At 38.8% G+C, this 27500-nt stretch overlaps 1 protein-coding gene across 42 annotated transcripts in view; it reads right to left on the bottom strand.

Moving 5' to 3' along the window:
• The window catches only part of LOC136827934 (ankyrin-2-like), a 790256-nt gene that overhangs the window by 677918 nt on the left and 84838 nt on the right, over positions 1–27500 (bottom strand). For 9 of the 42 annotated variants that reach the window (XM_067085428.1, XM_067085433.1, XM_067085435.1 and 6 more), the window contains exon 2: positions 21128–21169. The exons of the other annotated variants lie outside the window; for them this stretch is intronic. In XM_067085428.1, the coding sequence (XP_066941529.1) occupies positions 21128–21169 (42 nt within the window). The remainder of the gene's footprint in view (positions 1–21127; positions 21170–27500) is intronic. 42 annotated transcript variants of the gene reach the window in all.

Below are 27500 nucleotides of genomic sequence, written 5' to 3'. Positions count from 1 at the left end.
ATGATGAATAAAAACGAAAAGGGCGACTGATAATGATAATACGTCTCTCCACAAGAAAGCCTTAAGAGAGAACACACGTGAAGATAAAAAGGACAATCTCACTTCATGTACATCTAGACTACGCATGATGGTCTGCCTTTGAATCATGTTCCACTGAAATCCTTTCAACCCAGTGAGAGAGGCTGAGGTGACAAGGTAAGCGCGACACACACAAGTACTGAGGGGAAAACTAGAGTGCCAAGCCAGAGCCAGGGTTTCTAGGGAAGGGACTAATAATAATAATAATAATAATAATAATAATAATAATAATAATAATAATAATAATAATGGGAAGGCGTCGGCCACCAACAGAAGGAAATGACAAGACGAAATGTGGGCCTACTTTCGGAACATCCTGGACAAATGTATGAAGATTTTTTTTCTTTTAATTCTAAACAAAGACAAAATACTGCATCCGTCTACCTCGCGTTCACTCTCCGACCGACCGACAGGCAGACATCGTATTAATTACAGTAGTTAATAAGGCGACTCATTCACCAGTAGTACATCCACTAGAAATCAGACACGCAGCAGAAACAACACCCATCCACGAGAGACGACAGGGCCGAAGGGAGGGAGGGAGGGAGGGGGCCAGAGCTCCATCAAAACAAACAAGAACTGTTTGGTCGGCTCAACCTGGTCTGGAACTTGATCCCTGCAACTGTCACCGTGAATACAATGCCTTCCGTTTTTTTTTTCTTTTTTTTTTTATAAAAACTGTCGGAAGCGGCCGAAACAATCGTTTCACAATTGAAAAATAACCTTACCTAGAATTATTACCTTGCACTGAGAAACTTTGAGCATCTCATGCAGAAAAAATAAAAGCCATTACTTTAACCAAGAGCCAAATTTCGTAAAATGTAATACTTTATTTAAAAGGTAAAAAAAAAAAGTGTTATGCATTCAAAAGTACAATACAAAAAAGCACATATACAACGTTGAGTAAAAAGTTATTGATAGTGATAACCCTAGTACTTTTACAAATCGCCAGTTTAAGTAGTGATGACTCCTGAATGTTAGCCTTTAAAATTACATTATCCATATAAATAAAAATATAAACACACACACACACATATATATGTACGCACCTACAATAAAATACTTGCAATAACTAAAAGCTGCACAATGAGCACAGACACTAAAACAAACTTCTAAGTCCTATAAGATTGTGAAGCAAAGACTGCAGTAACTAAAATAAGAGCTACCGGCGATCTGTCTATATAAAAAGATCGTTTCAGATACTCCAAAGATACAAAATATTCATATCAGTTAACTTTCTTTACGCCTGTACGGTGCCGACATACAAAGCGCTGATGAATGTAGGCAGAGCACGCAAAATCTATACAGGGTATTGGATGATACAACAAAAATAAAATAAAATAAAATTAAAAACACCTCAGGACAACAGAATGTTTGGCATTCAACATCAAATCATTTGAGTCAGCTTCCAGACTTTTTTTTTTTATATAACAAGTTGCTACTTTGTTTCAGACAAATGAACTTCCCAATGGTATAAGAAATTATTCAAAATCGCTCCCAACATACCCGCCTGTGGTAGTAAACAGGCTGTGATGAGTTTTGAAACGATCGCTTGTCAAAAGCCACGGTGATTTAAATCTGAGTAACTACACCTTTGAACCCAAAGAGCCTGGACATACACACACACACATACACACACACACATACAGAGAGAGATCCGGTGGGTGACTGCTTTCTCGAGATCCAGTGCCAAGTGGACTCGATCATAGTGGACAAGTAATGTTATCAGCTGACTCTGGAAATGCTTGCTGCGCCCTGTGCTATGATGCTTCTGAGTAGCATCCCAACGTTTTACCCTGGGAGACCCAAAAAGGTAACTACCGTCTTTTGGGCATGTGCTGTGTACTGGTTAACATGTATAGTTTAGAAGCCTGTCATAGTCCAATTTGGATTGTTAATTTTATCATTAGCATTCGGGGCTTCTAAATGCTAATGATAAAATTAACAATCCAAATTGGACTATGACAGGCTGTACGAAGGTTTAGGTGTGGAGAGAGAGAGAGAGAGAGAGAGAGAGAGAGAGAGAGAGAGAGAGAGAGAGAGAGAGAGAGAGAGAGAGCATAAGATGCCATATCAAGTTGATGATAGTGGAACTGAAGGGAAAGTGTTTCTAATTCTACTGGACGGTAAATTTAGAACTACAACCTCTTGGTATTGCAAAGAAATGTAACATTCTAAAAGCATCACTCCTTACTCTGGGACATATAGACTTTCATTATTTCAATATCGGCAAGAAGTTTCCTGCTTTCTCTGAAAAAGTAAGCTGCTCTCCCACAAGTCGTTATTCAGTACTTCGCCTCAGTACGTAGTATATTTAGACCAAATCGTTGTCTCAGTTTTTAATTCACTTCACACTTAATGAGGGTACAATTTCTAGTTCAGAAAATGTTCCCAGTATCAAACCCACTATTTGTGACAGTTTGAAATGCCAGTAGGAGATAATCTGACTTCAGAAATCAAGACAGGAATCAAATGGGTACTAACTTATAAAACAAGTTGCCATACGATAAAACGCCACTATGTGAAAGGAGAAACAACAAACAAACAACTGTGCGTGCTCAAATTAAAAAGGGCCTTCTTACACAATAGCCTACGAAAACTGTATTACCTAACTCAAGTTTCTCAGAAGTCCGATACAATCGGGACAACAGTGATCAGCCAATAGGATTATAAATGAGATGGTCGGATTATTATTGATACCACTTATAAAGATGCTGAAAAGAACCAGACCTATAACTCCCATTGAAAAGCGGGATTACCACGGGCTGGTTTCAGTAACGAACCATTTATTAGATATTTTGCAAGTCCAATTTGAAGGTAAATTAATTTTAAGTCTCCCACTTTCTCCGAGATCGCTGCATAATATGAAATTATCAACTTTATTGAAAGCTTTAGTGCAGTCGACATAAGCGATGCCGATTCCGCCTGCGGCATTAGAAACCTGATTATATTTTCCATGTGATTAATCAGCTGAGGAGAGATGGAGACAGAGAGAACTGTACTTATTTACTAAACTTCTATATTACGAAGGGAACAACAATAACATTCCCAATAAAAAAGCTCCAGAAATAGTGCAACTGTACGGACCTTAATTTGAAGACAATAAACGAACGGGTAACAGGATGATCCCTGAGTGAAAGAAGAGGAAATGAAAGGTGCGGCGATATAACACACGTCAGACACATTTTGATGTGCGTCACATACAAAGATACGGTCCTTGCACAGTTCAGGTGTGGAAAGTTGCATCCGATACCTAATTCTATTTATAGATACGACGTATGCAGAAACATACATTAAATGAAGAAAGAATGCACGTACTCACTGGTGTGACGTTGTTCAAATTTTGTCATTCTGAGAGAGAGAGAGAGAGAGAGAGAATGTCCATAACCCGTGACTATCTTATGGTTGCTTCCTTTCAAGTTTCCCTTCCAGCGAAGACTAGAAAGTTTGACAGAAGCGTCAAAGCCAAGTTATTTTGATAATTTATTTTTCATTATTTAACGATAAATATGACTAAATGAGAATTAAACTGATGTTGAAAGTTAAGACGATATGGTGATGCACAACAAACGGAGCACTCAAGAGAAAAATGGTCGAAAAATACTCAGTACTATGACGATGCCAAGATCTGATTAAGCACAGCTAGACTGAATAAAAACAGTTTTAATAATAGAATGTTGAAGCTTGTGAGGAGTATTTTACTGCATAATTAGGCTAATATTTTACCTCTAACTTTTCACCTAACTGGAGGAAAGGTTTTCACGTGCAACTGCAACTGCAGCCTTACAAGGCAAATTTGCTAAATCCGAATGTTTTACCCATAATACGAAACATCTCAAAACATAAAAAAAAAAAATCGTAAGAAATCAGGAGCGAGAATGTCAACGGCATATTATTTATAAAGAATTGTCAAAGTTTTCTCCCATTCCATTAAATGCTTACACAAGTACTAAATGTACCATTAACTAAATACAAAGTTAAATGAAACCACTCTAGAATCCATCGGTTTTATATCACAGTAATAAGAAAACAAGACAACCAAAGAATGGATATTGGATCCCCCTTATCATTTACCATAACAACAGGAATAGTAACTCAAAATCGAATTCATTCCAAGGAAAAGCATTTTGATTCAGTCGTAATACATACATACATATATCAGACATTACCACAGGTGGAAAAATATGAGACGGGATGTAGGTCTTGACCGGTTTCGACTTTATTTCCAAGCCACCGACGAAATAAAGTCAAACCGGTCAGGACCTACACCCCGTCTCTAATTTTTTCACCTCTTGTAATGTGTGATAAACGAATCACGTGTTAAAGTGAATACAATTATATATATATATATATATATATATATATATATATATATAAATGTATAGCGGCAAACTATGCACCACAGTACTCCTGCCATGCTTGCGAAAGCCAAATTAAGTTTGAAACAGCAGACTGAGACCAGATAAACATTTGAATGTGCTAAGATGACTTAGGAGCGCACCCACCGTAAAGGCAAAAAAGGTGTCATGAGTTAAGCGGGATCTTTTGTGTCAGGACGACATAATTACCAAGTAACCCAAACGGACCCGACAAGAACAGGAAGAAAAACATACTAGCGCAAAACTGAGAAGACACTGACATTTTTCAACCGTTCCGGGGGTAACGTTTACCTACGGAAAAAGAAAACAAAATCTGCACACACACACACACATATTCAACAACAACAAGAACAACATCCAGTCTTTACACCGGCAATTGCCCCACCAGATACCAACCAGCCAACTTGAAGGGGTTGTGGCTATGCCCTTTCGCCAGGCAATAAGAGTCAATTTCTTTGTGAAGCGTCTGCATGTGTAACGCTGAAAATTTTTGCAATGAAAACGTATGTAAGAAAAAGCCAGTAAAAAAACAACAAAAGACTACGAGGCTAACGTACCAAAAGAAGCAAGTGAACGGAAATGAGTCATTGAAAGCTCTCTCGACAGTGCTGCCACATCTGACCCCAAAAATCGAGGATCCCGGCACAAGACTGACAGAGAGAGGGACGGCAGTTTAACGGCCACACGAAGAGGAAACTTTAACATTCTCTCTCTCTCTCTCTCTCTCTCTCTCTCTCTCTCTCTCTCTCTCTCTCTCTCTCTCTCGGAGAACAGGAACAAAGGACTCAGGTTTTTGACAATACATATAAACAATACTGCTTCTACAACGTTTTCGATTATCACCCCCTTTTCAATGAGAAAATTAATCTATATCACCCCTTTTCAATGGGAAAATTAACAAAGATTTAGATGAGATAAAACAAACACATTTTGTAACTTAATACAACTTTCGCACATTTACAAGAACGAAAAAAATTTGAATGGAATATTTGATTCGTCGCAGCAAAATAAAGATAAAGAAACAGATTATAAAGTCTCAGTATTTCAATTTACCCATAACCTAACTAAAGAATGTTGCAATCAAAGAGTCCAGCATAAAAAAAACTTGCCCTCCTTAAAAAGCGCAGCGCTTACCAAGAAATATTGGGGATAACTCGAAATGCTGAAATGAGACATTTTCTTTACCAGTAGCTGCAATCTCAGTAAATCTATCCATCAACATACAACCTACAATCATTCTCAAAAGCTATCGCCTTGCCCCCTAAGACCTAAATAATATACAGATGGTATTTCAACACTTTCCTTCCTCAAACGTGCAGCGTCAACGAGATGAAACGTAGATCCCAGTAGAGACGTTATTTTTCCTGTTACTTTCTAATACTGTTAGTGCACTTTTTTTACATAAAACATTATGGCTTAATTTTTTCCTCGCCTCTCTTTCCATCCCCTGCTGCAGCCCTCTAAAATTGCCCTACCATTAGAGATACATATTTTACATCTCGTGTAAACGGAGACAAACATTTTTTAAACTTCGGTCCTCACCCAGGATCGAACGAGGAAACTTCGTTAGCTAGGCAAGGAGGGTCCTGTGTAAATCAAGAGGAACCATCCAATGGTGGAGATGATATGATCAGGTAATCATCAAATTTGGTGGCAGATTAAAATCTTCTGGAGCATTTGAACGTTTACACAAGTAAAGTCTTACTCTTGACTAAATAACATGAAGTTTATTAATGTTAACAATATATGGACGTTCACCTCTATTACACAAGCCAACTTGTCCTTCTCTCCCAGCGAAAATGTGCTATCGTGCCAATTACAATTGGCTAGTTAGGAGTCCTGGTTGAACACATCACAGAAACCCAACTGTATAGTCAGATGCAGCTGTGGCCGATATCCTATGGCCCCTTATACTTCAATTGCAAAATGATGGCATGGTCGCTGTGTGGCTGCTGCGGGTAATACCTTCACTACCACTAATGTATCTAAAATGGAAATACAATAAGCTTACTCCTTCAAGAGTTGTGAAAATGGCTGAGGAGAAACAGGAAATACTTCATTCGTATAAGCAGTATACAGAGAATAAAATAATGACTAATCCATCGCTTTCTTTTTCGATGACATGACAGTGCTCTTCTATTCTGTGACTTCTTCAGAACAGTCAATGCTTTTAACGAGATTGCCCGACGTAGCAAGTCTCTCATATTAAATCATACACCTGTTCTAAAATGAACTGATTACAGCTGTTATAAGTACTCTAAGGGGGAAACGATAAAATGAGGAATGAGAACATCTGGTTCACCTTTTCATTCTTCAAGCATTACCAACAAAAACTTTTAACCAAATTTATAGGTAGGATTTACAGGAATTATATATTTACTGAAACCAAGTAACCTGAACAAAGCATTAATCTGGTACAATACAATTTCATCTAAACTATATATAAAAAAACACGCTGGAAAATGCCATTTTTTATCGCTAAGCATCTTTACCAACGGAATACCTGAATACATTCTTTGTCATATGATCCATGAAAAAAGGAGTTAACAGCCAACACCAGCAGAGAGAAAGGTGCAGTGCATATAAAATGCCACAACATCTGCCAGGTCACGGGATGTACGTTTGTAGTCAACCCGACGCATAATGAATTGGGGATAATCGCTGCAAATCGGCCCATTGCGGAGAACAATACGAGGCCCGACATCCCTCAACACGAAAGTTCACTTTGAACGGCAATCCAATACATCATCCACGCTCAACTGGACAATTAGGTCCCCGAGGTTATTACATCAACCTGACCTATTCAGGAGCTGTTTCAAATGTCAAGCAACAAATAAAAACAGAGGAAAAAACATTCCGTTCTGACGCTAACCATTCAAGCTTTTACGATTGAATATTTATTGTACTACGTGGCACAGAGGGAATACAAACTTATTGACGTGTAGTGTGCATTCACTGGGTTCAATAAAGCCATCAAAGGCATGTTTTCAGGAAATGTCGGTCGCGAACATGAATGAGTTTATGCACTGTACAAACGTCAACAGAATAGTAAGCAATAAAAAAAAATCCTAAAGAGACCCTTTCATAAAGTATTGTAGGGGCACCCTATATTCATTCACACACACACACACACAACAGAGAGAGAGAGAGAGAAAGAGAGAGAGAGAGAGAGAGAGAGAGAGAGAGAGAGAGAGAGAGAGAGAGAGAGAGAGAGAGAGAGGAGCGACCGTCTCAAGCATTTAACTCAATGTGCATTCACATACCGTAATCATCATACCAACCATCAGCCTCTGAACGAAAGTAGGGCGACGTGTCCGTGTGGTTTCCCGACAGCAGGAAGCAGAGACAACGCGCGTCCCAACGGGTGTCAACTGAAAAGCCATCGCTTGAGATAGAGGCTCAAACAGAGTAAACATCTCTCAGGCATGCTGCTATGGCCCATGATCAATCTTGAAGAGCTGAGAGTGGGTACAGCAGGGATTTTGGGAGGACAAAGGTGGAGGAGTAAGGCTGCTCAATAAGAGCAGGGACCTCGCGTGTGTCATCTCTAATAATACAACGCTCCCCTGCCCCGACGCCATCTCTCCCACTGCATATCCCCTACAATGAACAATTTATACAACTGGTTCACCACCATCAACAACAATCGAAGGCCTTGTGCCTTGATCCTGCACAATAGTCGCCATTTACTACAAATTGCTGTGGGCCTTGTTCAATTTCTACACGAGATTTCACCACACAGAAAATCTCCATTTCATCAATGTTCTATTCATGGGTCCTTCAGGTGTAAGCGAAAGTTGAAGCCGAATATCAGTGTGAACTGCGGAAAATCATCTTTTACACCACATTTCCTCAATTTAGTACAAAAACAAAAATAATGCAAAAGTAAAAACGAGAGACTTATGGTTGAGATCATGAATGTAACTAACAATAATGATAAAACGAACAGAAATATGACTGAAAACATAAAATGAACTTCCATTCGCCCCTTAGCAACCAAAATCCCGGCTCCCCAACCCCTATTACTATTACTAACAGTAAAGAATATGAACTTACTCGCTCAACTGAGGCCAATTATCCCTCACCCAGACGATACTGCAGAGGCCATTTCACTTCAATGTATGAGGGGAAAATGACCCTAATGCAGTGTAAATAAAGGTCCTCATATCCTACATGTAAATTTTTCGGGTCATTACGCTATTACAGTTTTTTCTTTTTCTTTTTACTTTTGTATTCTTTTTAAACTGGGTCGACACTGCATGTAAACCTCTGCGTCTCTAGTAAGGAGGGAAGGCGCATAAAAATGCATGCACGAGAAACTTGCCAACAGGGCACAGCAAAAATCTCTTTGCATTAGCTTGAAATGCATCGTTATGCCTTTGGGCACTGCACTTACCGTCCAAACTGCTATTGGTGGGCATATATACTGCAAGTATGGTTTGTACTCTGAAATGTTATTTCGTTTTTATGATAAAAGCAGACAGGATCATCGGTGTTAATCAGCTGAAAAGAATAGATTTATATCTTCTTTAAAATAAAACCAACCTTCCCTTCAACAAATTGCATAGCAATTTAAAATCTAATATTGACATTACCAAGACCCAGCAGGCAATCGCATCAATCAATACTCATAAAATCATAAATTTATATGAAAAAAATATGGATCACACCTCGTCTAAAATTTAAAAGTTTGCCGTAAATAACTTCTTACTGTCTTAGTTAACAGTTTATTACTAAATGTCCTGAAGATTGTTTGTCACTATGGTTGTGGTTCTTCAGAATGTATTGTTACTATGGTTGTGGTTCTTCAGAATGTATTGTCACTATGGTTGTGGTTCTTCAGAATGTATTGTCACTATGGTTGTGGTTCATCAGAATGTATTGTCACTATGGCTGTGGTTCATCAGAATGTATTGTCACTATGGTTGTGGTTCATCAGAATGTATTGTCACTATGGTTGTGGTTCATCAGAATGTATTGTCACTATGGTCGTGGTTCATCGGAATGTATTGTCACTATGGTCGTGGTTCATCAGAATGTATTGTTACTATGGTTGTGGTTCATCAGAATGTATTGTCACTATGGTTGTGGTTCATCAGAATGTATTGTCATATGGTTGTGGTTCATCAGAATGTATTGTCACTATGGTTGTGGTTCATCAGAATGTATTGTCACTATGGTTGTGGTTCATCAGAATGTATTGTCATATGGTTGTGGTTCATCAGAATGTATTGGCACTATAGTTGTGGTTCATCAGATTGTATTGTCACAATGGTTTCTTAGAAAACTACAATATTTACCAATATTCAAGACCGGTACTATAAATGTGAAAGTCAGTACTGTCGTTTCTGTATGTATAAAGCAGTGAAAAGTTACAATATTTCCCCAGCAACAGTTACAAATAAGTGAGGACAATTCACATTTGCTCTCAAGATATTACTGTTTTAATAGCTCGGTGATTATCAGATAACGCTGAATTGCTAAAATCCTGAAACAACAGCTGCATTGATAAACAAGGCTAAAAATATGGGTTATTTCCGCTAAGCATATCGTAGTCTCCCTAAACCTTTTTAAGACCGCTCACGGATGGCTTCTAACATCAGATATCTTTTCCATTTTGCTGGAGGGTTCTCTGACCATTTCCCCAAGGCAAGTTAGGTCGAGTTTTCTGATGACCTTCCATCTGCCACAACAAAGCTTTGTTGCTCTTACGGAATATTCTTCAATTTAAGTATTTCCATCTTTCTCCCAATGTCTCTCCGAACTGTAATCGTACATTTTTTTCCACAGCAACGGGCTGACTACCAATCCCTTAAGGAAATTCCTTATTACCGAGTCTTAAGAATCTTTTAACAATACATACATTCATAAATTATTACAAATGAAATAAGGGGGCCACGACTTTATAAAACAGTCACAAGCAGCCAATTCCTCTAACTGTGAGTAAACAAAAACGACCGAGCAAACAAGGACCAGCACTATTTGAAAGAATGGGATGAACATTTAAATAACCTCCAATTAAAGTTCCTTTGAAAACAAGAGGGTCTTCTTGAAAGGACCTTAGGGTTAGGGCTCTTGAGGATACGCGTCATTGCGACCATCTGGGATCCGACGCCTCAGTGGCATAATCCATTTGAAAAGAGAGTCGGATGCCTTCCTTCCTCATATCCGCCTCCAACTATGATCTACGGAGACACATGACAACAGTCGTTAAAGGACCGGTCTACCCACGCAATAAAATGTATTTTCTAGGACAAGACCAATTTTCACAATTTTAAAAACCTGGGAATCCGTTCACAACGGTTAATGGATCTGGATTAAAATTTAATCTGGGCAGGCCAAGTCAAGTCCATCGGCACTTTTCCGAAAAAATAAAGGCTGGGGATAAAAATTCAACGTAATTCGATCAAGCAACAAAACACAGTGATTTATCTCCAGACCCCCCAATGTAAACTATAATTTGTACGAGTTGAGGTAAAATCTTTGTTGGTCTATTAAACATTCATATTTCTGCTTGACAGACAAAACTGCCTTGGATAAGCATTTCTATATGATCGAATGTGTCTTTAATTATAATGTCAACTGACAAGAGTTGTAAAAATTATCAGTTCTGAGAGTGTGCATAGTGTAGATAAGCATGCACAAAAATAAACTAACTCCAATAGCAGAAGTGGTACAGCTTAATGAGTCACGGTTTATCTCGTTTTGTAGAGTAAGCCTACTCCTCATAAAAATGAATTAACAAGTAACTGTAACTGTATAAAAAAGGGCTTCTATTTTGTCCAATTAAATAAAAAAAAAAATTGCCGGGTCACCGTCCTAAGTTTCAAGTCCAATCTACAAGTCAATTATCTTGAACAGTTACAAGTGAACGACCCTAACGCCAAGATCATCTTGGGTGAGATTTTAGGTCACTTTAAATAGCCTTGGGGTTAAGACACCAAAACAGAAAAAGAAAATTTGCAAGCAGCGAAAGAAGTAACAGCGCAGCAAATTCACTGTCCACTCCTTACTCTCGATAAATACAAGCTGAGCAGGGTCACTGTAAGAGGGAGGGAATTTCCTAGGATGATTATGTACAAAACCCCTAAAAGTAGAGAGAGAGAGAGAGAGAGAGAGAGAGAGAGAGAGAGAGAGAGAGAGAGAGAGAGAGAGAGAGAGAGAGAGAGAGAGAGAGAGAGGAGCTGCTGGTGCTGACACACCCACATTCATCAGGACTGATCTGGACATATTTTCTTCAGTGCACAAGCACGTATGAGGAAGCATATTAAACCAGGGTAAACTTAAACGAAATTCTGCAGCAAATTAGACATATATCAAGAGCATTATTCGACTCTAAGTACTTCTAATAAGTAATTCTAGGTCTTTCCTAACTACAGATTACTAATGAGTGCATCAGATCCATTCAAGCAATAGAGGTCATTCAGATCCATCCAAAAAACAAAGGTCGTTCAGATCCCTCCAAGAAATAAAGGTCATTCAGATCCATCCAAGAAATAAAGTCCACTAATAATGATCACGGCTATTACAAAACCACGTTACTCAGGCATAGACGTCTCGGGCTAAAGCCATGCCAAGCTTTCACTACAATCCTGGTAACCAGTACCAACTCAGTAAGAATCATAACCCCTACGATAAAGTTGCTGCAAGGCGATATATTCGCTCACCTTGAACAAATGTGTTTTTCACACACACACACAATACAAAATATGCATCAACTGCACATAGTTAAATCTAATGATTAATCAACGATTAATTAAAAATAATGCCTGTCATTCAACACTTTTTGCACCAAAAACTACACTACACTACCTGTGACCCACAGAAATACATGGCAACTCGCTTATTGCAATTAGTATTTTAAATTGTGGAAAAAATAATGATTGCCAACTAATTCTTTCCCAAAACGTCTAATAGAACGGTGAAGTGTAAAGCGGTATCACTACTTAAAACTAGAGCCTAAAACTAGAGTCTGGAGATGAACACTTGGCAACGCTTCAATGCCCGGTTACAGTTACTGTAAACGAGTCCTGAGCATTTTCTCCTTAAAATATAAAGTGGCCGTGTTAAGCAGAGCACCGGTTCCTGCCTCACAATATTTTCCCTACCTATCTACACAGTTATATCAACTAGGTAAGGTTTAATAACGGAAAAATGTGTAGGCATGCTTACATGTCCCATCCCAAGAATCAATCTAGCACACTTCTGAAACTGAAATTTCGCAACTCAGATAAGGATATAAATCATCTACCAACTTCGAAAAAAGCGACTCTCCACTCAAATTCCAATAACGAATAACAATGAGCCCGACCGACGATCAGGCGACAATGGCAAATGAATGACTGTAATTATCAAATGTGGATCGTGGTCGCGTGAAGAACGTCCGAATAATGATAGTCATCAGGTAATCACGGGAAAATCGAACCTCACATTTACATAAATCCTTTCTCATCAAATGCACATTGCATTTTGCACCACGTAGGTTAACGTGCAATGAGCCTTTCAGAGTCGGATTTCTTGTTTCTCTGCAAATTCCATTACTAAACTTTTGTCTTTTATATATACATATATAAATATATATATCAAACTGCAATCAGTCTCAGTGAAAGAGCGTAGGTGTGTGTGTGTGTGTGTGTGAATGTCTTTTTACTGTAATACCACAGTATAATATGAAGATAAAAAGGCTCATAAAACACTATTTGAACGTTGCAACCATATTTTTCGAGCACTTCCTTCTGTGCCCCTGTTCACTGGTAAAAATGGCAGATGAAATGTTACAAGGGTATATATACAAAACATATGTAGGTGTCGCAGTAAGTCTCCGATGCTATGAACTTGTCAGGAGGACACTGAAAATAGGATGACATTGATGGGTTAATCTTCAGGCCTCTTCTCAAGCAGGTGTTCCAGAAAATACGACCACCAGACGCATCGCCAGACGGGAGTTAATGAAGCCAACCAGGGAATTGTTTAATTTCCCTCCTTCTTGGGAAACGGTCACCTGCATACCATCGGAGACTTACTGCCACACCTACATATGCTTTGTATACTGTATATACTCTTATAACGTTTCATCTGTCCATATTTTACCAGTGAACAGGGGCACAGAAGGAAGTGCTCGAAATTATGGTTGCAACGTTCAAATAGTGTTTTATGGGCCTTTCTATCTTCATATACTCTGGTATTACAGTAAAAGACATTCATTTATATATATATATATATATATATAGATAGAGAGAGAGAGAGAGAGAGAGAGAGAGAGAGAGAGAGAGAGAGAGAGAGAGAGAGAGAGAGAGAGAGAGAGAGAGAGAGAATTTGGAGATGAATGAAGACTGGAAAATAAAGCAAGACATAAGTGGCGGCATTTCACAGAGAACCTTTGTGTTATATGGCACTGTGTGTGTGTGTGTGTGTGTGTGTGTGTGTGTGTGTGTGTGTGTGTGTGTGTGTGTGTGTGTGTGTGTGATCCAAAAATACTTATAAAAATAATAACTCCCGGGAAGTAAAGTTATTTCCAAACTACGCTAATACTCAACGGAGCAAGAGCTGAACCCAACCACCTCAGAACATTAGAACAATTTCAACCATCGACAGGAAATCTAGCTTAATTCAGTTCAAGTAACTAGAACTGGAGGGCAATCCTCTAGAGCGCCAACCGTGTCACCCAAAGGATAAACAATACACAGCTGCGGCAGCAATAGTAGCAGCTACCATCAGGTGCCAGCTGTCCCTGACTACCACCAGCTGTAGACTACATATATAACCCGATTTGCCAGCGACCACGCCAATGACCTAACATCCTCCAACTAAGCAGAACGAGTTATGGCGCTAGTGCTCAACAAGCGGAGTCCACTGCTTCCTTCCTTCATTTTGTGCTCTCTCTCTCTCTCTGCATACACACACACATACTATATAAATATATAAATTAAATATACTGTATATATATATATATATATATATATATACACACACACACACACACACACTTATCTTCTTTGGAGGGGGAAGCGTCGTATCAATTCAGCAAATCCTTAAGCAAGAAGTTGCTAGCCCTACAACTTTTTTTTTTTTTTTTTTTTTTTACTCCTGCAGATGCTGATAGCTATTTCCAGCTGGGTGGGCCTGTGAGAAATAGTCTGGGAGTGAATTCGGCCACTAACCGTGAGGCCGAGCACTACCACTCCGCCATGGCCTCCACTAAATCTAGGCCTTAGGCCTTCGCTATCAATGGGTACATGCGATTCCAAACGCTCTTTCAATCATAAATCCAGAAACGCTGACCACTGACCTGCTCATAAAGATTACTCATTTTATTAAATAACGTTATATAATATCCTTTCTTTTGTAACGATTAAATCCTATGGGCTAACATTCACAATGATGAATTTACTCCGTTTGGCGAATATTTATTTACTCGTCTCTTACCCTTATCTACAAGGTAAAAGAATACGACGGGGATAATCCTGTAACCCCATCGTTCGATACCAAACCGTAGTTTTGGCTCTCAATAGAAAAACAAAAAAAAACAAAAACCTACTCACTGCTACGCTATTCAAGGAGCTGAGTCAATAACCAAGGAAAAACCCGGGGCAGGTGAGGCGGGAAGTTTTACCTTTTATCAGTAGGCATTTAGGTCCAGAAACAAACGAAGACCGGTTTAAACTAGAAGTAACACTGATTTGAAAAACAATAGCGTTAATATAAATACATGTCAAGAGTCCAGAAGTCCACACTAGTCCTCTTCCTCCCTTCACATCTTACCGCCATTGCTGACCACCTTCGGGCCAAGTTCCCGTGCTGGCATAAGGCTGATTTAATCAAAGCCAACCAACCATAAAATCCTGTTCATCCCGATTTAACAGCTGGAAGCACCAAAGAACCTAAAACTTGCACATCAAAAACCATCCTCGTTAAAGAATTTACTGTTGCATTTAGTGGAAATGCACAAGTTTACGGCGCTGAATAAAAAAAAAAAAAAAAAAAAAACAGCCTTGACGAAGTTAGCCTATATATCAGATACTTTTATACACACGCAACACAAAACTCAGTAACACTCAGTCTGCTCGTCTGTTACATATTTTCCCTATCACATGAAGCGCCTTTCTTAGATAGCATGACACACAGCACTTCAGAGGATTAACAAAAAATTGATCGTAACCTATTATGCTTATATACTTACTAAACAACCGCTGTGTGGATTCTTATTTCCAAACATAATTCAGCAGCGGCCCGCCCCCCGTCCTTCAATACTGTAAAACATGGAGCAAATCAACGACAACTCAAAAGGAAAATGTAATCCAGTAAAGTCCTAATATATTTCAGAAATGATCTTCACTATTTATGACAAGTTCCGAGGTTAAAATCCACGACCGCCCCCAAAAATCATTTACACCTTACACCAGTAGCATTTGAAAGCACCCGACATCCAACGTTTAAAAATAAGCAATATGCAAGAGGCATACTTCGTAAATGGCATCTCACAGAGGTATAGAATCCCGGATGTACTAACGGCATGACAATCCAATGGACTGGTTTAGTTCTTCGTTGGGAGAGTCGGTAGAGTTGTGGGCTAGCACTCGCTAGGCCCGCGTTCGAGTCTCCGGCCGGCTAATGAAGAATTAGAGGAATTTAGTTCTGTGATAGAATTTCGTTTCTCGCTATAATGTGGTTCGGATTCCACAATAAACTGTAGGTCCCGTTGCTAGGTAACCAATTGGTTCTTAGCCACGTAAAATAAGTCTAATCCTTCGGGCCAGCCCTAGGAGTGCTGTTAATCAGCTCAGTGGTCTGGTAAAACTAAGGTATACTTTTCCAACGGACTGGTGTGCATTTTTACACACCCAGTGAGGGTATTTTGAAAAGCTGGATTCCACCTTGTCACTAGAACTGCGCCTTAACGCATCATTTGGCAAATATTAAACACTGAGACTTGGATCACCTAATTACAATCATATTTCACATGTAAGCGAAAGGTAGTTTTGGTTGAAAAAATGTGGAAAATATGAGGTGATTGGTACAGTGTGTGACCGGAAGGAGTGGGTTTCAACGCACTGCTAATGAGGCTTGTGTATGTGCAACAAGCCAATAAGACAACATAAGCTTTCTACACGTGGGGAAATCCACAATTAGGCTGATAACTTTTCAAGTATATTACGGCAGTATCCTGCTTTTTTTTTTTTTTTTTTGCTACCACCCTGTTAGGGAAAACGACTTGAAGCTTACAAAACACAAACACACACACGCACACACACACACACACACACACACACACACACACACACATATATATATATATATATATATATATATATATATATATATATATATATATATATATATATATATATAATGTATATATATACATATCCACCATACACCTTTCTCATCTCTAAGGGAGACAACACCATAAGGGTAAAGGGTACAGCCCTCTAGTTTTTCGGGTAGTCTCAAGGGGTGAGGCTGCTCGCCCCATGCCCGTTATTTTGACTGCAAGAGAACATGACACCCATTCACAGCTGTGTGGGCCTACAAGTGGCAGACTGGAAATCATTTATATCAAACCATTTATTATCAAAGATAAGTTGGTGATTTGGGTATAACTCTGGCTCTCGTGAAACACTAACGGGAGAAAACTATGCGAGATAATCGATAAAGCACCATGAGGGAGAGACGGGGAAGGGGCTTATTCAAGTGCAATAAATATAAATGCGGGTGCCTTCAGCCGTTACTTAAAACTACATACAAACAACAAAGAGTCCTTAACTATAATGGCAAGAACATTTGTGAAATGATGCAAAAGTACTTGCAATTTTCAGCTGTAAAAAATCAGAACCGCATTCTTACATGTAAGATGGGCGGAGATCTACACCAAGATAACAAGAGAGCGGGCAATAAAAACTAATAGACCTCCACAGCTGATAAGAAGAGTCAGAAAAATCTCCTGATAAAGCAATGATTCGAAGCACTATAGGGGATAAGTATTTGAAGAACACTAATTAATTATACACGTTAAAAATTCTGCATCACGATATGATTCACTCTTTTTCTCACTCTTTCAACATGCACGTATTTCTTTGAAGAGAAAATGTCTGCCGCAAGCCGTGACATTCTGCTCCCAATGTTGAGACAAATTATAGACTGAATAAGTACCACGGAGCCCCTCTCCTTCCGTTCCCAATAGACACTCCATTCAAAAAGACCAGAAAGGGAAGTGAATTTCCTGCTGAAGAGTTTATCACAATGACTGGCGGTGGGGGGGGGGTCACCAGATAGAAACAGCCAAGAGAAAGTTGCTACACTCATACAAAAATAGAAATAGAAATCTTGTCAATGGTCCGTCTGATTAAAAATGCTTCACTGCGGTTATAAAGATTTACCAAACGTTGCTGACGATTAGTTCTTAGAAAGGTGACTTAGATTCTTATAATAAGGAAGATTTATAATTCTGCATTTTAAATATCAACACGTTTACAACTTAAGATGTCAAAACGGCATTACAAGGACTTGATCCGTACAACTGAACTTTACAGCAAATATTTCTTAAACTCAACTTAACGTACTTTCCCAGGTATATTTTGAAAATTTTGCAATAGTTCTTTTTATGATTTTTTATTGGACTTTGTGTACTGCAAAGTTTTCAGCAATGGGGTGGTGACAGTTTGGATCGAAGCTGCTTCAAACACTGCCCAATGTTTGACGTCTAAAACATTTCCAAGTAAGATTTACAAAAGTTCGCGTTTAGCCGTAAGGTCATTCGAGTGGTTTTCTTCAAATCACGCGACTGTAAATGACCTTTCTATTTTTAATGCAGCATTACCTCAGAGTAAATATCACCACGTTAAATACAAATTAGCATCTGATGGGCACTACCAGCAGCATTCCAATCTTCATCATCACAACTCGTTCGACCTAAGCCTACAAATTTTCGAAATGTCTTTACTACCAATGCACTAAAATAAAACCTATCTGAACATAAATGTATAAATGAAATTCTATTGAAAAACAGAGACTTACGGGAGTAATATACCAACAAAAGTGTGTATCAACAGGATCTCGCACAGAAATACGAGAGAGAGAGAGAGAGAGAGAGAGAGAGAGAGAGAGAGAGAGAGAGAGAGAAAACCTTCACCCTTATGCAATTATCAGTGCATAAACATCTATCGCATTAACTACAGTATTTTTGCTAATGTGTCACCAAACGTTTGCCATTTTCAGTTACAAAATGAGAGAACACACCCAACATACGAACACAGAAGACGAGAGAAAGCTTATGCAACCTCACAAAGAGTGATATGTTGTGAGAATAAGAACAAACTTATTATGAAACATGATGCAATCGTCTCATTGTGCCTCTGGCAACAAACAGTTGCTCTCTCCTGTAGCAAGCAAAAACCTTGATTCTCAGTGTTAATAGGTTTTAATAGCTCCTTCCTGCCAACTACTCTGCTTTAACTTAAACCCTTGGGGATGGTAAATCGCGGAGGTTTTTCTTTTCCTCATTTTCCGAGGGAAACAGAGGAAAATGCCCTCCCCTGGGAATGCACGTCCCGCAGACAGAGCTCGCAGTCTATCATTCGAAAAACAATTGTGTATAACATTGCGCCTTACGATAAAGACTAGGAATTCTAAGAAAAGAACAAATAATCCTAGCTTAAAATATAGAAAAATAAAAATAACGGTACATTTAGGGAACGGAGAAAATGTTCAATAAAGTTTAAAAATTTGGAGAAATTAAACAAAAAAATCCATACCAGCTTCTGAATGAATACTATCACACTTAACAAAAACCTTGAAAAAAATAATGAAGCGGACTACAATGCTAACTCTGAAAACACAAAAGAATCTGTACCGTCATTAGTTAATTTATTAAAGGCCAAGACAAACTAAAAATCAAACTTATATAAAATGCTCTGTATAAATTCATTAAAATTTCATTAATATCTAACTATATATTATATCCGCATTCACATGATTAGACTGTCAATGTCATACATTCAAATGTGCTGTTTTCACTGAAGTCTGAAAAACATATCAAAAGAGGATACTTAGAAGTCGCTTCAAGCTTGTTTGAAATGCTCAATAAAACTAGTTTACGCTGCACTTCAACTCAGGCTCTGAGGCAGTTGCAAGCTTTCAAGGTTAATGTTCAAGCGGTGTTGGGGAAAATTTCAAACTCACTTTCCACGTTAAACAGGCTAATGGCTGATTTCAAGTTCACCACTAGATGTTCTGTTTGATAATTATTTCTTTATAGAAAATGTCTGACTTGTTACGGTTAGAAAAAAAAATTATCATAAATACGTCACAGAAGTTGGTAGTACTGGCACACACAAAATAGAAAAAATTAAAAGATGGGCCTGCAATTATGCTTCCTGACGAAAATTTTGGGCAAAGTGACGAAAAGTCATTTCCTATAGCAAGTTACACAATAAAGGTAAAAATGATAACGAGAAAGGAACGTTGGAGACTTTTGCGCCGGTGTCCAGCAGACACCAGGACCAACGGTGGGGGGAGGAGGCAGGTATGGCCTCCGACACAATATCCACACCGGAACATCACCACTACTGGAAGCGGAGGAAAGTGGTGGGGGACGGGGGTTGGCGGGTCTAAGGGAAGAGGGAGGGAGGGAGGGAGGGAGGTCACCGGCCTCATGGTCTTCACCACAATGCACCTGCCACTGTCGCTCCCTCAAACTCACTCTCACTATTCTGCACAACACCACACACATATTATTCGCAATCCTTTACACAACGTTCTTTCAATCACTTTCTCTCAGCGACATAAACAAAGAAATGATTCAATAACCGTTGACTTTTAGAACTTCCCGTGAAGGCCAAACTGCGCATAAAACGTCCATTCCAATGAATCGCCATGACATAACATCTGAATAGTGGACCTGTTCTGCAGAAGTCTACTATTAAAACAAGCGTTTCATAAATCCCTATTTAACAACTTTTAAAGTACGTCTACAAAGTTCACGTGTAACCCAACCATTAGACCTCATTGCAGTCAACATGCAGTGTCTCACAAACTTACACATTTTGTCGCGACTACCATACTTAGATTAATCGCGAATTGAATGCTAAGACATTTTCAACTGGTTCAATTGATTTTGACTGCTGCGGTAAAGGCTGGTCACTGTGTTTGACTCCAATGAGCTGAAACTGACTCCGACAGACATTCTTTCCAGGAGGCAACATAAAAAAGTCACGAGATGGAATGGGGGAGGGCAGAAGAACCGCAACCCTGTCCCATACTCAAGAACTAAATGGCAATGGAACTCGGCGTCACCAACACCTAAGCAGTAATCTGTATAGCTGTGAGAGGTAACATGATGTTTAGAGAGAGAGAGAGAGAGAGCATGTAATATTCATATTCAAGTCCAAACAAACAAGCACACGCAGCAGGTACTCGCGTAAGAAGAAAATCTCCACGTTCCAAGGTCAAACGCGCTCAGGCTCCTCCTCCAACTACAATACCATCTCAGACACTCCGATTCTGCGAAAACACCTTATGATTCTTTCGGCACAAATATCAACCGTTTGTACTAACACATTCCTTGTCTCAGAGTGCCATGAAAACCATACCACAGACATAGCAGGCCAAACATGACGTCATCAACGTAGAAGGTGACGCTATGAACGTAAGTGTCCATGGCGTCATAGCCTTACCTCTTTCTTCCAGGGCCAAATCGACTTCGAACCAGGTCTCACCTGAAAAGACAAACGGGCAAACATTAGCAATTGTCAACCTAGCAACTAGATATGGATCATTATTAAAAGGGAACTAAGCAAAATCAACAAATACCACCTAATACGACACTGAAACTACAACAGTGTGAAAAATAAAAACATCTCTAATGTCAGAAAAATATCCACTTTCAAGTAAATGGATTCAAGTGAGTGAGCTAAATAACACAATTTTCGTAGCAAAAACAACTAAAGTAACCTCATCAGCATCATTACAAACACACCCACCCATCTTCCTACACATATTTTTAGGGAAGTAATCAAAGTCGATTGTTTAGAGCTGTTTCTGAACCAAAGGCCCAGGTTCGAAACCCAGACGGAGCAGAAGCTTTGAGCATTTATAATTCTTTGGATGCAAGTTAATTCCGAGTTACTATGAATTGGACTTTCAAAGGTGTTTGAGGCTTATTATTTGAGAATACAGAAAAACTAATATAGAAAAACTACGCATGTGCCATTGAAAAAAAAATATACGTGTGTGTGTGTGTGTGTGTGCGCGCGCGTTTCAGTGCTTGTATTAAGATGTACTTTTTATCCATTCTCCAAAGAATCGTTTTCACGTTCATTTCAAATTCCTGGCGGGATTTCTACCCATAAAATGGCAATTCCCAAATGAACTCCAAAAAGTACCCAATTCTCTCCCTTTAAGGTATTTGGTAACTCTCGGCTCCTGTAAATACTTCATCGCAAGGGAACTGCTTTGGTTTTACTCCACAAATCATGAGACCCCCATAGAAAGACTGGAGGCATCGAAGTGAAGAGTTTCTCATGCGGCCACGACAATATGGCCACATGGGGCGAGTTTACCGTTCCCCTTTATGCTCAACTAATCATGCCATTTAACTACACAAACACCTTCAAGCGCTCAACATCGCCATTAACTTGTCATGCTGTCGGCTAACTACGACAGTAAACCGCCCACTACTTCCTAAATGCCATTGCACTTGCCCTGTAACCAGATACGCCTCACATAAGTACATTAACATGACATCCCACAACCACCTTTCCTACTACCCTCTACTCTTGAACTTCTTTCTTGTACTCTTGCGAATGCAGGCAACTTACAATCACTAGGAATCTACAACAGAGATTAAATAATATAGCGCGTATCTTTCCCTGTTTCACCAAAATAAGCCAAATGCATCATCCACGATTCCAACATCGTAAAATCCCACACTGAACTCTGCCACCTCAGCTTTTCAAGGACCAGCTTCATCATGTCTGTTCCAACACCTACAGATGCTGGGAGAATTCGGTATCATCAGGGATTCTCTCTCCTGGGGAACATAAACGCTCACCCACACCAACACTACTACAGTCACCATAAGTCATCACCCATACACCCACTCTTCCCTTACTAAGGAACGTGGGTGACTTCTCTGCCTCTTTTTCACTGCATTCCATCTCGGTCTATTCAGATTTGCTTCTGTAAGAGTGTGTGTGTGTGTGTGTGTGTGTGTGTGTGTGTGTGTGTGTGTGTGTGTGTGTGTGTGTGTGTGTGTGTGTTCTATTGTGCCCATACGAGCGATCATTTATCCGACTTGACTTCAACAGACTTGCAATTTGTAAAATTAGGAATAGGCAACCATAAATTTTCAACAATATTATTCCTATATACAAATTTCTTTCGCGAAAATACAATTAACTTTCTTTCATAAACTGGATGAAAAACAAACTTTAAACAGATTTAAAAGGAAAAGATTGTAATCCTCCAAAGAAAACCTGAAAACTCCCTTTGAAATACAGGGCATAAAATAACATTAAACGTCACTAACTTCAATTTGAACAGTTTTTATCGCCTCATTTTTTACAATAAAGGCTCTCTCCGAAACCTAACATTTTTCTGCGCTTTCCCTCAGACCACAAGAATCCTACCTCAGCCCTGAACTAATACGAAGGCTTTCTTTTCGCGTGTGCGCGCACTCGCCTGCACAAACAGCAAATATGTCTAATATTTTCTTTCATCCTTTTTTAGGCTCAGATTTCTTGGTAACCTTTACTCTCCACCAACGCTTTCTGAATACAGACTACCATTTGCCTCAATCTTTTAATGAATTCCTTTAATTCGTTCACCTTGAGTCTGTATCGCTCTAGTTTTCCAAATTTATTTATTTTAATTGTTCTTATTTGGCCATTCAGTTCTATACCAGCTACAATCCTTTCTTTTCACTCTACACACGTATGTAGAAATATATATATATATATATATATATATATATATATATATATATATATATATATATATATATATATATATATATATACATGTGTGTATCTATCTATCTATCTATCTATCTATATATATATATATATATATATATATATATATATATATATATATATATATATATATGTATAAATATATAATTTATATATGTAATCCCTTATCGGGTGGTTCCCAAGAAAAGACAACGCACTGGTATACGTCACATTTAAAAAGTAACTGCACGCCTGTGAACAAACCCACTGTGCTAACAATTTCCACGACATGAGTTGCTTCAAAAAATCTTTAAACAGGAGGGTCATCAACAGTACACCAAACATCTCTTACATAGTGAGCCTTTCAACTCTATAATGCAAGCTCTCACTCTTACTGAATATCAGGAACCTTCCTCTCTTGACATCAACCTAAAACCTTTTAGGCCTTCCTCTTAACACTTCCGACTTTTACTCTTCATCAATTTATGATCCCCCATTCTTTCCATAAGGCCGAACGTCTAGATCTAGAAACAGTCTCCTGCCATCCTTTGACCTACAATTTTCTTTTTACCTCCAATTTCTTCTTACACCACAGACACCATGCAAAAAGCACATTTCAAATTTACTCTGAACTTTCTCCTGTTGCGTACACTTTCAAACTACTGTACCTCATTACTTACTGCAGTTTCTATTTGTTATCTCCAATCAGTATCGTATTTTCTGCAAATATCAACCATTCCAAATTCCATTCTGCACATATTCCTATCCTGCCTTTGCACCTAAGCCAAATGTCATATCTGTAGCTTTTCACATCACTTCATCTAATTTTAGAATTAGGCATCCATGTAGACAATAACACAACCTTGTCTCAGACCCACATACACATCAAACCAGCCACTCTCCTATCTACATATCCCAACACTTTTCAATTTCTTAATAAAAAAAAACTCTTTATTTGCTTTACACAACTTACCTTCTATACCATGTCTCCTCAAGACCCTCCATACTGTTTCTCAAATGATTGCATCATAAGCCTATTCTAGGTTCATGTTTACCTTTCCCCTTTACTTTCAACTTGTTACCTATCTTACGTTTTCGGTTAAAATCCTACCATTCCTATCCTGGTATACTAAGTAACTTCATGCCATATAATTTTTACTGTCACCTAACCAATTTTACTATTAAACAGGGGCACAATTATTCCTCTCCCCATTCTTTTGGACACCCTGATCTCAACCCCTTGACGAGGTGGGGGCGCTTAGGGATCCATTGAATGAAGTGCATCCTTTTTTATGCCTACTCTGTCTGCTGTGGATTCAACGAACATTGGGTCCTTTAACTCTCGTAACTTGAAGGAGTGTGGAGTTGAACGGCATGCCACCCACCCATAGATGATGCTCTTGATTTTTTTCAATACAATTATATATTCGGTTGGTCTTCAATCAATATTTAGGACTTCAGACACATTTATCAGCCAACTGGTTCCCTGGTGGACTCGTAAATGCCAAGAAACTCATACAACTTTGAGATTAGTTTTCAGCAGGTATCACGGGGTAAAGTGTGAGTATTAACGTGTTGAATTTCGAAAAGTAAGAGGTCATTTCCTCTTGGATATTAAAAAGGTATGATAGGAATCTCTGACAATTTTCATTTCTTCACTAAATAGAAAAACACCCCAGACTTTAGTTTGGAAGAGAGTTAGAAAATAGCAGGCAAATTTACTCCTTGCCAACCTCCAGTAATCAAGATAAATAGTAATGAAGTAGCCAATCCCCAGTTAGTGGCAAGTGAGTTAGGTGATCACTTTGCTAATATTGCAAAGAAAAATTATGACAGACCCTATTCAGCTCAAAAGGAGGTTAATGGAACAGGTAGATACTGATTTTACTACATCATGGAATGAACAATACAATGTTACCTTTTACTATGAAGGAATCTGAATCAACCTTAAATAAGTGTAGTGAATCAGGACCTGGACTGGATGATATAACATATTCAGTGATTAAGCATACCACCGAAAATACTAGATTTTTCATATTAGCCTTATTAACAGAATTTATCGAGAACATGTCTTCCCTCAGATATGGGAGATGTTAAAATCACTACCATTTGTGAAACCAGGGAAAGACCCTTTTAAGACAGAGAATTATCATTCCACTGCACTGACATCATGTCTGTGTAAGATCATGGAAAAAATGGTGAATACAAGTTTGATGTGCTACTTAGAACACAGTAAATATTTGTCGCCTGCTCAGTGTGGTTTTTGAAGTATGAACTCCATAACTGTTGTGTTGGTTCGAATAGAATCATCAGTAAGTGAAGCTTTTGGTAACAAACAGCATCACGTCACTGTTTTCTTTGATCTTGAGAACGCTTATGATAAAACATGGAGATATGGCATTCTGCGGGTCCTTTATGAATGTAACCTGAGAGGCAATCTGCCTCTTTTTATCAAGGCATTTTAAAAAAATAGGTTATTTCAGGTTCAAGTTAGAGCAACAATGTCAGATGTATTCAAGCAAGGAGTGCCATAAGGAACTGGTTTAAGTGTAACCTTGTTCACCTTAGCAAACAATGGGGTATCCAAAATAATTCCCCAAGATGTAACATGTATCCTTTTGCTGATGATCTTTCATACTTTTCCCAGCTTCAATGATGGCAGTGGCTAAACGCGGCCTTCAGCTCTGCATTGATAATATAGTAAAGTGGGCTGAGATGAATGGTTTTATATTTTTAACTAGTAAAATGCTATGCACTTTTGCCGTATAAGAGGATTCCATCCTGAACCACATCTGTTCATACATGGGCAGAGAATTACATGTGTTGGTGAAACAAGGTTTCATGGGTTGATTTTTGAGAGCCAGCTGACTGGGATCCAACATCTGTATTATAATAAGACAAAATGCCTGAAAGCAATTATTGTGCTGAAAATTGTGTTCCACACTTCGTGGGGTGCTGACCGAACTCAAATGTTGATACTATATAAAGCTTTAGTCTTTTCAAAAATTACTTATGGGTGTGAAGTGTACACCTCAGCAAGGACTAACAGTCTTAAAATGCTCAACTGAATTTATCGTGAAAGAGTAAGATTAGCTACAGGGACATTTAAGTCATCTCCTATTGAGAGCATGCTTGTAAACGCTGGTGAGATGCTTCTGGATCTTCTTTACCAACGTCTGCTGGTTCGGAGCTGGTACAAATTTCAGATGCTCCCCGAGTCTTGAATCATCATTTGTATCAGAAATGAGAGGCATCACCAATTTTATGAAAACTACCCCAAGCAACCTCAACCAGGCAAATCCATGCCAAGGATGGAGATTTTATCAAGAAGTTATTCAGTTATCCCCCTGGAAACTTCCAGAGGTAAAATTTTATAGATATTTTCACTCAGCTTAAGCAAGAATGTCCAATGTGGCAATGAAATCAGTATTTTTAGATCATTCCTCTCAACATGATAAATCTGTTGCAGTTTTCACGAACGGCTCAAAGTCAGATGCGGCTTTGGAGTGGCCTTCCCTGATGTAGAAATATTTTTACAGCAGAAATGCATGCAATTTTAAACTTTAACTCAGAATGGAAATTGTTTTACTATATACTGCGACTCAAGACCTGTTCAGCCTTTGGAATCTTTCAACCCTTTCTACCCATTGATTTTAGTGATACTGGAATGGATGCTTTAGTGAAATGAAGAGGAAAAGAAGGAATTGTATGCTGGATGCCTTCCCATGTCTTAGAATTCCCATGTTGGGATTCTTGGGAACGAGCAAGCTGATCAACTTCCTAAGTCAGTAGTCACCTCCCCAGAACCCAGAAGATGCCTACTACCATATCGGGATGTATATCTTCTTGGTCAGAAAGTGAAAAACTTTTGGCAGTCCCTTTGGGAAGGAATTGAAACAAATCTAAAGATGCGAAGTCATCAGTAACTCCTGGGTCAAATCCCTATATTCCAAGGAGACAAAAAACGATGTTGTCCAGGCTAAGGATATGAACATACAAGACACACTCATGAGTTCTTGATGTCAGGTGAAAATCCTCCATTCTGTGATGACTGTACTGTGCCCTTGACTGTGGGACATTTGTTGGGCGAATGCCC

Source organism: Macrobrachium rosenbergii, chromosome 42 (genome assembly GCF_040412425.1).
Source record: "Macrobrachium rosenbergii isolate ZJJX-2024 chromosome 42, ASM4041242v1, whole genome shotgun sequence".
NCBI classification, from domain to species: domain Eukaryota; kingdom Metazoa; phylum Arthropoda; class Malacostraca; order Decapoda; family Palaemonidae; genus Macrobrachium; species Macrobrachium rosenbergii.
The sequence above is the reverse complement of the archived record's forward strand: the minus strand, read 5'-3'. Positions and strand labels throughout refer to the sequence as shown.